The 15,239-nt window shown below is 41.9% G+C and overlaps 2 protein-coding genes across 3 annotated transcripts; both read left to right on the top strand.

The window, feature by feature from the left end:
* Positions 1–1,346: 1,346 nt before the first annotated feature.
* On the top strand, positions 1,347–5,159 carry RIMOC1 (RAB7A interacting MON1-CCZ1 complex subunit 1). 2 transcript variants are annotated; one of them, XM_057418062.1, is made up of 6 exons: positions 1,347–1,535; positions 1,981–2,081; positions 2,485–2,631; positions 3,023–3,154; positions 3,366–3,480; positions 4,753–5,159. In XM_057418062.1, exons 1-6 carry the CDS (start codon positions 1,427–1,429, stop codon positions 5,037–5,039), a joined length of 891 nt encoding a protein of 296 aa, XP_057274045.1. In that variant the 5' UTR covers positions 1,347–1,426; the 3' UTR covers positions 5,040–5,159. The 2 variants fall into 2 exon arrangements, with proteins under 2 accessions (XP_057274045.1, XP_057274047.1); XM_057418064.1 differs by lacking the exon at positions 3,023–3,154.
* Positions 5,160–5,300: 141 nt separating this feature from the next.
* On the top strand, positions 5,301–14,983 carry FBXO4 (F-box protein 4). Its single transcript, XM_057418061.1, has 7 exons — positions 5,301–5,500; positions 5,597–5,832; positions 9,568–9,788; positions 10,791–10,866; positions 11,390–11,568; positions 12,510–12,685; positions 14,093–14,983. The coding sequence occupies exons 1-7, from the start codon at positions 5,315–5,317 to the stop codon at positions 14,180–14,182; spliced, it is 1,164 nt and encodes a 387-aa protein (XP_057274044.1). The 5' UTR covers positions 5,301–5,314; the 3' UTR covers positions 14,183–14,983.
* The last annotated feature ends 256 nt before the right edge of the window (positions 14,984–15,239 follow it).

A 15,239-nucleotide genomic window follows, 5' to 3' on the forward strand; every position in this document is an offset into this window, starting at 1 on the left:
TGCTGTATTCCACTTCAAACATGAAGCACCACCTCTTCTACTCCTAGGTATGATAATGGTTAACTACCACAGTACTTTTTGTATTGGCAACACAGCTGTTACCTGTATCTGTTCCTTGTATCCGGCTACAGACTAAGCAGGAATGCATGACAATACACATCCAACCAAAATATTAAGAGATTTCTCCTAGAAATAGACCATTTCTGGAAGTAAACACAACTTTGCCTTTTAGGGTTTACTTTTTTTTGTTGAATATCATCTGTTTGGCAACTCTCCCAGAAGGGCTAACACAGCCAACAGCAAAAACATCTATGTCTGTAAGTAAACAGCTTTCCACTACCTAAAGTGCTTCAGTAAATGGCACTTTTTGATGTTGATTTGGGTTTTTAAGTAATTCAATGGGACATGGGCACAAACATAATGCACACTATGACTTGAAGAAAATTCTTTGCTCAATTATTTTTTTAAAATAATCAAGCTAACAGTCCAGAATATTGTGAGGTGACAAGTTACGCCAGTGGACACTGAGGCATTAGCTTTTTCAAGGCAGGTAAAGAGGTGGAGAAAGCTAGAGAAGCAGTATAGTGAATTACAGCATTTTTGTAACTACACAACATAAAGTATTAGCTGATTTGATGAGGAGGTACTAACAAGACTTTGTTAAAAACAGAAGGAAAACTTATGAATTTCCTCTCATTATATGGAATCTATTTAGCACTTCTCAAGTTCATTAAGTGTTCTATTTAGAGGTGGACAAAACATTGGAGCAACACTCTCCAATGTCTCTAAACAAATCTATAGTTTCAAGATTATTTAAGTGTACTTTCACAGCTGTACCTCTACGTGTTAAGTAATGCAATACTAAAATGTAAGTTAGAACCACCAATGTATTTATCGACAGAAAATATGGGTTTGGTCTTAAACGCCTCTGCCTTTCGTTTTAATTAACCTATGGGCAAGCCCTATCACACAGTGAAGCTGTAGAGCATTCTTCTGGGGGCAACATATGGACACGCCATGTATTTCTGGGGGGCCCGAAACAGATTTGCACGAGCCATAATTTTTTTTTTTGTAAGCGAGAGCTTTAAACTGCACATAAAACCAACCCCGAAGTCCCGCCTCAAGGCCGCGCAAGGCCTGCCTAGCAGGCCTGCCCTCCTCCTGCGGCCTCGCTGTGGAGGCCAGGCGAGGCCTTTTACCCGTCACCGCCGCTGCGCAAGTTCCAGCCGGCACGAACAGGGAGTGAGCTCCACGAGCATCCGCCCCTTCTCATCCTGCCCCGCCGGGGCAGGCGCCGATCACTATCGGTGAAGAGCGAACAGCCGGCGACAGCGGCCACAGCGCCGCTGCGCCTGCGTGCCGCTCCCCGTCCCAGCGGCCGCCATCGCGGCAGGCCCGCTCTCCCTCCTGGTGCCGGGCGGCAGCGATGGGGGAGCCGGGCTGTGCAGAGGCCCTGGGTGCGGTGTCCGCGCTGTGGCCCCGGCTGGCAGCTCTGGGCCGGCGGCTGGCGGCGTCCGGGGGAGCGGGCAGCGACGGTGAGAGGCCACAGGAGAAGGGGGATGGGGTTGGGTTCTGCCCGGCTTATCGGGGCAGCTCCGCCGTCTGCTGCCGCCGCCCTGTACAGCGTCTCGGAGCGCAGCGAGACGGGCCTGGGCGTAGAGCCCGCTCTGGGACAGCGGCTGAGGGCTCCGCGCCTCCCTCCTGCAGGAGGCCTGAAGTGAGCGAGTTGTGCCTGTAAATGCACGACTTCTTTGAGAATAGAGTGTGTGGAATTGGTTTTGAAGCATCAGACCACAGCCATGAATTCCCTTAAGCAGTGAAAGATGTAGTTTGACAGGACCGTGGTCCTGTTGGAATGCTGTATTGAGCTGCTCTTGTAGATAGCGCAAGGGAGGATAAAGCTTACTCTCCCCTTTCATTTCATGTGGCAAGGCTTTGAGTGCTTTCCAGCGCTAAGGAAGCATTGTGTTCCTCCTTCAGATACCTTCTTAGCAAAGGGCTCTGCTACTCTGGATAAGTTGAAGGACTTCCGTAACGAAGGGAAAGAACATCCTTCCACGCTTTTGCAGCTCTATACACAGGTAGTATGTGTAAGGCCTTAAGAGCTTCCTTTCAAGAAAGTCTGCTGTGTAGGATGTGAGGGTTGGGTGTAGGCAAGAGGGGGTACCAGAAGGAGATCTCTATAACCTGGTGTCTGCAATGCGCATCTATGAAATGTAGGACTGCATTTGTTTCAGTAAGAAGGTAACTTAGAGTTGGTAATAATCGTGCTGGGCCTGAAGGTCAGAAAGGGGTCTGAATTTACATTCACTGTCAACATTCTGAAAATATTTCTTTCTTCCAGCATTTGTAACCTAAATGTGAAAAAATACCTTAAAGTCATAAAATTCTGTAAACTTTATCAAGTTTGTATGTTACTGCACACTACTATCTGATTATTTTGGTGGTAGCATTTTTACATTGTTTATCTTCTTGCTTTCATAGGCTGTCTTAGATATTACATATTTTGAGGAGAACCAGCTTGTGGATGAAGATTTTCCAGAAGAATGCTCCTTGCAGAAAGTTAAAGAACTTACTTGTATTCTTTCAGAGCCAGAAGTCCTAGTGAGGGAATGCAGCATAAATGAAGAAGTGAGTACTGATGCTATTCGGCCAGAGAATTAGCTTTGCAGTATTTTAAAATAAAAAATCTGAAACAGGATGGCAGTATTTGTGTTTTTGATGGGCAGTATTTAAGATCTTTTGAAAATTTTTCAAGTCTTATTTGTATTTAAATTCCTGAAAATATTTTTTTCACAAACAACTTGTTCCATGCTCACATTTTTTCTTGCTAATATTTCATGATTCTGTGTGCTTTTGGCAGTTGAAATCCAAACTGTTAAGCTTGTGTCTGTGACTGTTGCTGTCAAGTACAGCCTCTAAAGTTAGCGGCTTAATATAATGCTATTTGTATATATAAGTATGTATATGAGTAGTTCAGGTGTTTTTCGGGATTAGCCTAGTTTGTTGGATTTTATTTCAGCCAGTGAACATCCTTGGTGCAGAGTTGTTAGAATGTCTTTACTGGAGAAAAGGAGCCCTGCTTTACATGTATTGTCATACAGCAAAAGAAAGGAGTGAATGGCTACAAGAAAACACTGCCATATTTAAGAAGGTAAAGGAGATTGAAAAGTTCTATAAGCATGTGAATACAGTTTTAAAATTTGACTATTTGCTTTGAAAATACAGCTTCTTTTCCCCATCCCTTCCCCCTTTCCTCCCCCTTTAAATAGTGTTTGGGGAAATTCATAGCAAGAAATATTTCTGGCTGTCATTAAACTAATTAGAACTTAGTTTTTGCCTTTTCTTGTTTTAACTGTCCATAGTGTCTTAATGATGGAGTTCATTACCTGATGAAGATGCTTAGCTTTAGATGCCCTCTTCAGCTATATGAAGATGTCTCACTTCAAGATAAAGACTCAGCTAGATTACTCAGTGAAGGTAAAAAAACCCCCGAACAACTCCAAAAAACCCGTGACCCCAAGCTCCTCTTACTAACTGCTCTACTTTATGAAATGCTTTGTTGCACATTTTTGTTGTTCGACTTCATTTGTGTTAGAAAACTGTCACTTTTTAAAACAAAACCGATGAAACTAATAAGGTGGCAGCAGTGCCTTGTCCAGTCCTCTCCCTTTTCTTCTTGACTCACAGAATTTAGGAGATGGCAGTGCTCATTTTCTCTGTGTTTTTGAGTGCACCGGAGGAAGGCAATCTGAGGCAATGAATGTTTTATGCACAGCATGAGTGTTTTACAGCCATCCAGTTAACTGACAAATGTTGAAAGCACGATCATGACAGCAGATGGTGCTACATGTTCTTGTATTGGCCTTCCTGTTTACATATAGGGGAACACAGACACAAGCACTGAATTACTGACTTCACACAGGTGTATGTACAGAACTGGTTAGATTTGGCAAACTTTTAGTCTCTCTATATGCACTTTATGGAGCTTTATGTGAGTTGCATTACTATAGTACACGTACATGAGGATCTGTGGCTGCATGAGTGTGGTGCAGGAGGAGGGGATTTGTAAGGCTGGCGCTGAGGACATGGTGTCCTCATTGTACACACTCAAAACTAGCTGTATTCTAGCTATGGGTGTTGGACCACTTTCTTGCTTAAATTCATCTGAAAGTGGCATTGCTCCATTAAAGCTCCACAGACAAAGCCAAGTTCATTAACTCTTCTGTAGATTTATTTAGCAGGATATTTTGATTTTTTTTTTTTAATTTTTTTTCAGTGACCACGGACACACATGTGGCTTTCTATTACAATATACAAACTGCTGCTGATTGACCTGAGTTAAGATGATCATCAAACAGCATCATCTTTTAGGCTTGAATTGGGGGAGGCAAAGAAGTATTCTAAAATAAATATGCATAATCATGCCTGTCCTAAATGGATTGTAAAGAAATACAGAATTTTTTTAAGATAAATAGGTAAACAGACTTATGAGAACAACATTTGTATGGCGGGCTTAAGACTTTAGCAGTATGGAAGGGCAAATGGATAAAGTAATGATCAAGGACTTGATCCAGGTTCTCTTCTGGGCAGTGTCAGCCATCCCATGGTTAAAATTTGGGGGGTTTTGGTGTACCTCATTAATAGGCTATTTGGATGTTTTTTCTTTTCGGTGTTACTGAAAAAAGAAACTGAAGTTGTTAAGCTGTGTACTTAGAACAATAAAGTCCTTGATCTAAATTGCTTTTGCAGGTGTATTTAGTGACACTCACTTACTGGCAATGATGTACAGTGGAGAAATGTGCTACTGGGGACTGCAACACTGTGGAGAAGGGAAGCAGGAAAGCCTTGAGACAACAGATCCTGTCTCTAACAGTGACCTGGGTTGCAGATCAAAGGTGTGGCTGGATTTCCGAGAAACGGGAAAAAAAATGTTAGAGAAATATGTGGCTGCATGCGAGGGACCTTTAAAAGGCCAAGGGTGGAACACAGCAGCTGCAAAACAAATGTTGTGTTACCTCATGAAACCCCGCAACTGAAACAGGCTGCGCTGGAAAAAATCTTGTGTCTGAAGAGCTCGTTTAGAGAGCTCACTGCTTCAGGATCTGACCATCCTTCTTATCAAAACTTACACTTGCATTAAAAACGGGCATTTAGAGGACTCCCGGAATACAGGTCCGTATTAACCATTCCTAAAGCAAAACCACAAACGACTGCAATGAGCTGCCACACACGGAAGACCGCCTGTCTCTCCGCCTCAGCGCCGGCGCGATAGCTCAGAGGGGCGGTGGCAGAGGCAGTGGGGCTCGGTGCGATGGCGGCTGGTGGAGCGGCGGAGCGGGGCGGGTTGGAGGCTGCCGTGCTGGGTCGTCTACGTATCCTTAGGGAACGGTGGAGGCGAGGGACCCGAGAAGGCGGCGGTGCCGCCGCGTTCGCGAGTCTTTCGCCTCCTTCGTTCCCGGAGGAGGCGGAGAAGGTGAGCGCCTTGCAGACACTGCCGGTGAGTGAGGCCCGGTCAGGGGTAGGGGGGGAAGCCTCTTGGATCTTAACTGCTCGAGTCCCGGGTTATTCAACCGCTGCTCTCGACGATTTTTAGATCGACGTGCAGCTGAACATCATGTCTTATCTCTCGCCCCAAGACTTGTGCAATTTGGGAAGCACGAGTTGTTACTGGAGGGCTGCTGTGCAAGATCCGTTGTTATGGAGGTATTTTCTCCTGAGGGATCTCCCTTTTTGGACATCTGTTGATTGGAAATCACTCCCAAATGTCGAGGTTTTTAATAAAGCCTTTTCAGAGGTCAGCGATAATGCACTGTATGATTACATGGCACTGTAAGTATCTTCATATCCTCTTGCACAACTTACTACAGCAGTAATAGTCAGCCCAGAGGCATGTTTCATATTTACAGCAGTAACACTCTGTGCTCTAGGCTACTGCTTAAATATTTGATGGGTCTGAAGTCCACTGTTTATTTTAAAAATAACGGTTGCCTGTTTTTGTTCGGCAGTTTGTTCAGCTCTTTTTGTTTGGAACAAAGAATGTAAAATGTTGGAACAGTCAAAGCTAACGTTACAAAAAAAATAAAACCCTCTGTAAACTGCATGTTTATTATGCCACAGAAATAACTGTCCTCTCAGAATCTGTGTGTACTGTTAGTCTTGATAATGATGTGTTCTTCACTCTCAGTACAATGACATGATTTCTTACTTTAATAAAAGTACTAAGGAGTCTTTACAGCAAGTGGAATGAATTTTATTTTTTTTTATCTTACCTTGAAGACCGGGGGGGGGCAAAAGAAAAGAGGGTTTCTTTGAATGTGCACAGAATAACAAGTAGTGCTTTAGATCAATAGCTGTAAGACTGTGGTTTCAGCTAGTATAGTTGAAAAGTGTAACAACACATAATGTGTTTGGATGACTGAGCAGATCTCTTAAATAGATTAGTTTTTGTGGTGGTTGTTTTGTTTTTTTGTTTTTCTTAATTGTTTTGATTACAGGTTTTTTACGACCTGATTTCATGAAGCTGTTGCTTCAGGATAACTGCCCTGACCTCTGCAATCTCTGTGCTTTTCATCTGTATGTTTTTCAAGCAATTGTTAGGGGAAATCCCATGGTCAAGGCTGTTTGAAGGTAAAGGGGCCCAAGATAGTTGGTTGGCATTCAAGGATTGCTTTTTTGGAGCTCAAGATCAGAGCATCCCGACAGGTAGGAAGTCAAGGAAGAGGGCCAGGAGACCTGCGTGGCTAAATAGGGAATTGCTGAGTATGCTGAAGTGGAAGAGGAGAGTTTACAGGTCATGGGAGGGGCTGGCCACTTGGGAGGAATATAAGGCTGCTGCTAGAGGATGTAGGAAGGCAGCTAGGATGACTAAGGCCTCCTTAGAATTAAACCTGGTGAGAAGGGTCAAGGACAGCAAAAAGAGCTTTTTCAAATACATGGCAGACAAAACTAACACCAGAGGCAATGTAGGCCCACTGATGAACGCGATGGGTGCCCTGGTGACAGAAGATACAGAGATGGCAGAGGTACTGAATGCCTTCTTTGTCTCTGTCTACTCTGCTGCAGGCAGTCCTGAAGAGCCCTGTACCCCTGAGACCTCAGAGGAAGTCAGGTCAACGGAGCGGTTTGCCTTAGTTGATGAAGAATGGGTTAGAGACCAGTTGAGCAATCTGGACATCCATAAATCCATGGGTCCAGATGGGATGCACCCGCGGGTGCTGAGGGAACTGGCGGAAGTCATTGCTAGACCACTCTCCATCATCTTTACCAAGTCTTGGGAAACGGGAGAGGTGCCTGAGGACTGGAGGAAAGCAAATGTCACTCCAGTCTTCAAAAAGGGCAAGGAGGAGGACCCGGGTAACTATAGACCGGTCAGCCTCACCTCCATCCCTGGGAAAGTGGTGGAGCACCTTATCCTTGGTGCCATCTTAAGGCATATCAAGGATAAGAGGGTTATGAGGGGCAGTCAACATGGCTTCACCAAGGGGAAATCATGCTTGACCAATCTCTTAGCCTTTTATGAGGAAATAACACGGTGGATGGATGATGGCAGAGCGGTGGATGTGGTCTACCTTGACTTCAGCAAAGCATTTGACACAGTCTCCCACAGCATCCTCACCGCTAAATTGAGGAAGTGTGGTCTGGATGATCGGGTAGTGAGGTGGACTGTGAACTGGCTGAGGGAGAGAAGCCAGAGAGTTGTAGTCTATGGGGCGGAGTCTAGTTGGAGGCCTGTAACTAGTGGAGTGCCTCAAGGGTGAGTACTGGGACCAGTATTATTTAATATATTCATCAACGGTTTAGATGAGGGAATTGAGTGTACTATCAGCAAGTTTGCTGATGACACTGAGCTGGGAGGAGTGGTTGACACGCCAGAAGGCTGTGCTGCCATCCAGCGAGACCTGGACAGGCTGGAGAGTTGGGCAGGGAGTAACTTGATGAAATATAACAAGGGAAAGTGTAGAGTCCTGCATCTGGGCAGGAACAACCCCAGGTTCCAGTATAGGTTGGGGAACGACCTGTTAGAGAGCAGTGTAGGGGAGAGGGACCAGGGGGTCCTAATGGACAACAGGATGACCATGAGCCAACACTGTGCCCTTGTGGCCAAGAAGGCCAATGGCATCCTAGGGTGTATTAGAAGGGGGGTGGTTAGTAGGTCGAGAGGGGTCCTCCTTCCCCTCTACTCTGCCCTGGTGAGACCACACCTGGAATATTGTGTCCAGTTCTGGGCCCCTCAGTTCAAGAAGGACAGGGAGCTGCTGGAGAGAGTCCAGCGCAGGGCAACTAAGATGATTAAGGGAGTGGAGCATCTCCCTTAATGAGGAAAGACTGAGGGAGCTGGGTCTCTATAGTTTAGAGAAGAGGAGACTGAGGGGTGACCTTATTAGAGTATATAAATATATAAAGGGGGAGTGTCACGAGGATGGAGCCAGGCTCTACTCAGTGGCAATGATAGGACAAGGGGTAATGGGTACAAACTGGAACACAAGAGGTTCCACTTAAACTTGAGAAGAAACTTCTTCTCAGTGAGGGTGACAGAACACTGGAACAGGCTGCCCAGGGAGGTTGTGGAGTCTCCTTCCCTGGAGACATTCAAAACCCGCCTGGACACATTCCTGTGTAACATTATTTAGGTGTTCCTGCTCCGGCAGGGGGATTGGACTAGATGATCTTTTGAGGTCCCTTCCAATCTCTAACATACTGTGATACTGTGATATGTTACAGATGCGGGAGGAACATACCCAGAATTTGAAGTGCAAAATATCGTCTGATTTTGAACATTGGATTTAAATCTCTTTAGGCCTGAATACTGTTCAGCTGAATCACATATTGGGAACCACCTACTGCTGATTCCCATTGTGTCTGTGAGCACTTAATGGCTTTGCTGAGGTCAGCTGAAGCATCTCAGTTTGGGTGTAGGGGAACACATGTTTAAGGTTTCCTAGAACAAGTTTGTCCAGCAGCAGCCTACTGTGACCACAGAAGCAGAGACTGAAGCTACTTCACTAGGATGTCTGCATGACTGTTACCTCTTCCGTTTGATTACCAAAGCCTTTCCATGCCTTCCAGTTTCTGCATCAAATGAGCACATCATAAGCTTGCAGACAACACCTGTCTCACAACATGTGTTCTCTGTGCCTACAGGGGAAATGGTCATTTTTAGGTAGTGTCACCTAAATACGTTCAAAACCAGTCTAATTGAGGTTTGAAATGCACTCAGAAGTCTCATACTTTTTATATTGTATGTGACTCATCAGCTTGTATGTTATTTCACCAATTGTGTTCAGTGAGGGTGGGGAATTTGTAACTTTATTTTATTTTATATTTTAAAGTAAATTAAAAGATCCATAGACAGACATACTAAGGTATGAGAAGTCAGTATTTGGACTTCAGAAGGACTAATGCCTTTCCTGCTTGAAACCATCAGTTTGGAACTTCCATCATTTTCTATGTGCGCTTGAGTTGTGACAAAGCATGAGAAGTGTGGGACCTGAATCAATTTATGTTGTTTGGTTAATATCTCTTTTGTATTTGTGTTTAATTTCTAGTTACGTCTATTTTACACAGATACAAAAAAAGCTGTCCCCAGAGCAGAAGAAGTTTGAAATCAAGCCGTCCCCGGTATGGGGCCGTCACTTCCTTTTTGCAATCACTGGTCACTCAGGCAGAACCTCGCTTTGCTATGTTTGGGCCAGGTTTGGAAGAGCTGGATGACTCTTTAGTACAAAAGATGATGACATGCCCAGAAATTCTGCTGCTGGCTGGCCTACCTCAAAGGCAAATTCATGGTAATGCTGTTTTTGTTTTTGGCTTTTTTGTTATATAAATATAGCAGAAAAAACTTTGGGGAGAAATGGAGAAAAAGGATGCTTTATTCTTCGCTTGAAACTCATAATAATAGCAGAAAATATAATGGTAGAAAAATAATCTGTATTACTTTGGATAACTGCAGTAAGCGTTTGAGAGAAAATTATAGCTTCAGTGAATTTATGATTAAATTTGGACAATGTCAGAGGATTCATTTTGTTTCTTATAGTTCTATTTTGATCCTGAATTCCATGTTATGCCTGTTTTTGTAATAGATAAATGCAGACAGAACTTTATTTATGCACTGCCTGCAGTAAGTGGCTAAAAAACACATTTCTGTTTTTATACAAGAAGTCAAGAATGATCCTTTATATGATTCAGTATTTTGGTGTCAAATGGTTTAAATTTAGTTTAGAAGAGTTACAGGAGGAGGGAAGGATTTTTTTTCAATGTTTAAAAAAAATCGGCTTGAACATCTGTAATTTTATTTCAGTCCAAACCAGAGTAAAAAATTTCTTAATTTTAACTAGTGTTTCTTTCAGCACAGGAAAATTTTAATAATTACACTATGTGTAGAAGGTGTGAAAATACTGTTTTAGTAGTGTTATCCTTTTTCTCTCTCATGTCCTCTTCAATACAGTTTGTAGTAAATAGACTAGAGCCTTTCATTTCCCTATTTCAGCTGAAGAATGCAAGTCTGGCTCCTCTCTGATTTAGGTTTCAAGGTTCATTATAAGTATCAGAAATATAGAAATTCCTTCTTGTGATGTTTTAATACCATTTAATTGATTTTAGTTAAATTATTATATCAGTTAGAGCATGTATAAAATTTAATTGTAAAATAGAAAATATGCTACGCTTAACAGCAACACCATAGGCTTGGATGAACCCATTTTATACCATCACTGACATTTTCAGCCTACCACTTGGTTGAATTCAGCAACCAATTGGTTGTAACCTCATATAATCATTTTTCCCTGTAGGAATTGGATCAGGAGTCAGTTTTCAGCTTAATAACAATCAAAAATTCAATATTCTGACATTGTATTCAACCACCAGGTAAGATATGGTCTTCACCAAAAAAAAGAGTAAGTACAATTTCTAGTTTAGTTTATACTTTTCCTCATATTTTCATAATGTGATTTTTATGTGTGCGTTCACATGCATAGCTGTCTCTTACAATCTGAAGCTTCAATGCATATTGTCACTTTTTCCAGCTGTTAAATTTTCATGTGCGCATAATAAATGTCCATGAAAACTTTTTCCAAACTTTACACACAGTAAATTGCTATGACAAATACATGACAGGTGCTTCTGTCCCACTTCATGCATTGATTGAGTCCCTTCTGCAGCACTGTATAAACTCATCTGCGGGGTAGTTTCATATGCATCTTTCAGATTGCTAGCCATCTGCGTAGGCACACTAGAAAAAAAAGTAAGGATGGGAGCGGGCGGGGAGAAAGAAAACTGTTTTGCTGGCTCAGGCTGTTTTCTTTCCCTCTCCTGTGCTGCCAGGACTCACAAAATGTGCTTTTTGCTTTCTCAAATAACCTGACTGCTGAAATAATGAAATATCTTTCAGTGTGGAAAGGAGGAGAGCAAAGGCAGAACAAGCTGTTGCTGTGAATAAGATGTTCTACCAAGAGAACAGCATCATAGGGAACCAGCAAGCCGTGCACTACAGTGTAATAGCTCAAGTGAAAAAGGTGTGCGAAGTAGTGGATGGATTCATTTATGTTGCTAATGCAGAAGCTCATAAAAGTAAGGGTTTTCTCTTTATCTATTCATATTTTGCAAATGATTGGAATGTCATAAGATGCAAAGAATGTGCAATACATCAAAATCCATGTTCTGATTCTTTAAAAATTTCTTCACTAATAGCTTTACTAATGCTATTTCCTCATGGGTTATCCAGTAAAAGAGGTTCCCTATCTGAGATACTCTCCCTCGTTTCCCTATCTGAGATACTCTCCCTCGTTTCCCTTTGAGGAGTTATGGCACTTTTTCTTGTGACAGATACTGATAAGGTTGCTATTTAAGCTACGGGATTAAAATGACCTAGATTAAAAACAAAGCAGACAAAACCAATAAAATAACAAAACAAAAAAAAAAAACAAACCAAAAAACCCTAGGCATGGCTATTAGAAGCAGCCTGAAATGGATTGGTGTTGGCGTAATAGCCTTAATAGCCTCAAAATAGAACCTTCGCCAGTAAAACTGCAGTAAAGACGCAATTGGTCCAAATCAGGGTAGTCCTATAAGAGGATAAGCCAAATACCTATTCTGATAATTGTCTTTATGTTCATAAACTTTAAATGGAGAGAAGGGGATTGCTCAGAAGAGAGTGAAAAAGAGTGAAGGAGAAAAGTATGGCCAGTGGGAAAGGGCTGCTGACTTTGCAGCGTTTATTAGTGGCTTATTGCAGTTTTGATCTCTTTGAGGTACTTGAAAAACACACAGATGCTGAGGATGGGAATAGGCTGCCTGTAGAATCCGTGGAGATCTTTTGATAATATCCAAGTATTACATGATCCATCTGTGTGATGACATGAACGTGGATGATCCACCCTTGGGACAAGGAAGGTCATGTCCCTTCCAGCCCTCTGTTTCCTCACCTGTGAAATTGTAAATTCTTGTAAAAAAGATAGTTCCTTGCGATTTGCATGTGTTTAATACTCTTGTATTTAAAAATTATTTCCTAGAGCATGATCGTCAAGAGGAATTGGCTCGTATTTTGGCAATGATTGATCCAGCCCTTGGGCCTCCATACAGACCTCTACTGGTTTTGTCTTGTGTCTCTCACACTGATGTGAAAAGAATTCCATGTGTTTACATGGCACATCAGTTGCAACTAAATCTGCTACATCGGCCCTGGATGGTACCTGCTTTTAAACCTTTTATTATTTTTTTTCCCATATCTCTGTGGCTGAAATTTAATTTAGGCTTGTTGTATTTCTGAGCTGTACCTGCCTAAGCAAGTGTGCAGCTTTCAAAACTGGTACATGAGGTCTCCACTGAAGTGAAGAATTTTGTTTCTCTGGTCCCCTAGGATGAAGCATTAGCCTGGCTGAACATAGGGGAGCTAAGTGGCTTGCCCACTTACACACGAGAAAGTTAAGATGGACCCAGAATGTAAGGAAGGACAAAATGCTGGTCATGAAGAGACTAAAAGGAAGCTTCAGTTAATTTAAATATGAATTTTCTGAGTCATGATCCAGGGTCTTGGACACATGGTAGATTTTTCTGCCATTTTCAGGGCACAGTTAATTGTCACTTGCTTGATGAGTTTTTGACAAATCAGTTTTTACCTAGCATGTGAGGCCCTGAACCTGTTCCTTTATGCTTGTCAAGCACAGTATATATCAGTATGTCTCAGCCACACAAAATTTCTTTTTTGTGGTGTTGTGTAGCCAAAGAGTAATACTTAGTAAAACCCCCCCAAATTCTGATTTAATTCCTTTGATTTCATAAGGAAAATGTTTACAGGCTTTTTTAAAAACATACCTCTTTATACTGCGTTACAAAATCTGAGAAGAATGTGCATTGAATTGTAAAGCTAGCAGCTTTTTTACTTTTAAGAGTTATGAGAAGAATTTTTAAGTAGATTCTCATTCATAAAGTAAGTATAATGTTCCAGAATAGCTGATTGAATGAATAGAATTCACCTTGACACAAAGAATGAAAGGATTGCCTAATGGGTCTTGCAATTAATTTTGTACAGTAGTATTTTCTTTTTGTACCTAACTCTTAAGAAATCTCTTTTGTCTAAGGGACCATTAAACCAGTGATAAAAATTTAGACTTGGTATGAGTATTTCTCACTTTAAGGATAGATGGAGTGATGCTAAAATGTTAGATCTTGTTATATGTTATCTCTGTAGTCTAAGAGAGCTGGGGCTGTTTAGCCTGAAGGAGAGAGGTCTGAGAGAGGATCTTGCCAAGGGGTGCAAATGTCCTAAGGGTGGATATGGACAGGTCAGGAACAGGCTCTTTTCAGTGGGGCCCAGTGATGAGAAAAGGGTCAAAAGGCACAAACTGAAACATGGGAAGTTCCACCTGAACATGAGGAAGAACTTCACTGTGAGAGTGATCGCACTGGAATGGGCTACCCAGAGAGGTTGTGGAGTCTCCTCTGGAGACACTCAGAACCCCCCTGCATACAATCCTGTGCAGCCTGCTTTACATGAAGCTGCTTTAGCAAGAGGGTTGGACTAGATGTGGTCACTTCCAACCCCCACCATTTTGTAATTCTGCGATCTCCACTGCAGCTTTTTTTATTTTCACAGGTGCAGGACACTGTAGCTGCAACTTTAGCTGGATTGCTAAATGGAATTGAGTGGCTCCTGGAAGAGGCAAATTGTAAAAATGCACAGTAATGGAACTGTGCATTGTTTTACTGTAGAGAGGTTTTGTGTCCTGACAGAGCACTGTTGGAGATTTTAAAGACAAACCTGCATGTATTTCTCTGCACATACTTTAATAATTAATGTTCTTCCAACTGTAGTCCTGAATTAGAAGTACAAGTAGGATTACCTGGATTCCAGCAGCTGATGCAGAAGTTATTTGGGGGGCACTCTGGGTGTTCTGTTTTTTTCTTTCTTTCAAGATGGGGCATTTAAGATTCAATCTCAGTAAATCAATCTAATCTCTTCTGTAAGTATACCTAACACTATGGCACACATCGCTCATTTACTAAATACTTCTGGTGGAGATCTTGACAGTGACGGTTCCCAACCAAAGAAGATGCACTGTATGTTGTAGGGTGATAGGTTGACAGAAAGACCCTATCTCTTTCAAAAGAGTAAATTCCCATGTATTTTTTTCCAGAAATAATGCTAAGACAAGAAATAGCACCTACACAATAAGTGATTCCAGACCAAAATTCTTAGAAGTAAACAAACAAGGTACCATATATGAGTTGTTTCTTGTTTGTGATCATATTTAGTAGCCAACCACAAAATACTTCAACTGATCTTCTGTTTTCTGTGGCAGTGAAATTATTATTTTGAACCTTTGATGTAGTGTGAAAATGTTGAATAGAATTGTTAGTGCTTCAGGACATTTATTGAATACATAGGACCTATCAGTTATTTGAGTAGTTGTGGTTTGAAATTTTCTACATGGTTACAAGTATTTTTATAAAAAGGACAGCAACATTTTAGAGCTGGAATTGCGTTTTCTCTGTTAACGTCATTTGGGATAGTTCTAGTCTTTGCCTTGTAAAATGCTTTTTGGATTTTTTGCCTATGCATTTGTTTGTTTTGTTCTGGTTTTCTAGGTGGTTTTTTGTTGTTTTTTTGTTTGTTTGTTGTTGTTTTCTCATCTCCATGGAAATACGAAAGTCTTACAATCTTGTCTTGGGCCTAAATATATGACTGTATTCAGCTGTAACTGCCCTCAGTCTGGTTTATGTGATGCACAACACAGCTATGT

Source organism: Pezoporus wallicus, unplaced genomic scaffold, assembly GCF_028554395.1.
Source record: "Pezoporus wallicus isolate ANWC-B61680 ecotype Strahan unplaced genomic scaffold, APGP_CSIRO_Pwel_v1 contig_8557, whole genome shotgun sequence".
NCBI classification, from domain to species: Eukaryota; Metazoa; Chordata; class Aves; order Psittaciformes; family Psittacidae; genus Pezoporus; species Pezoporus wallicus.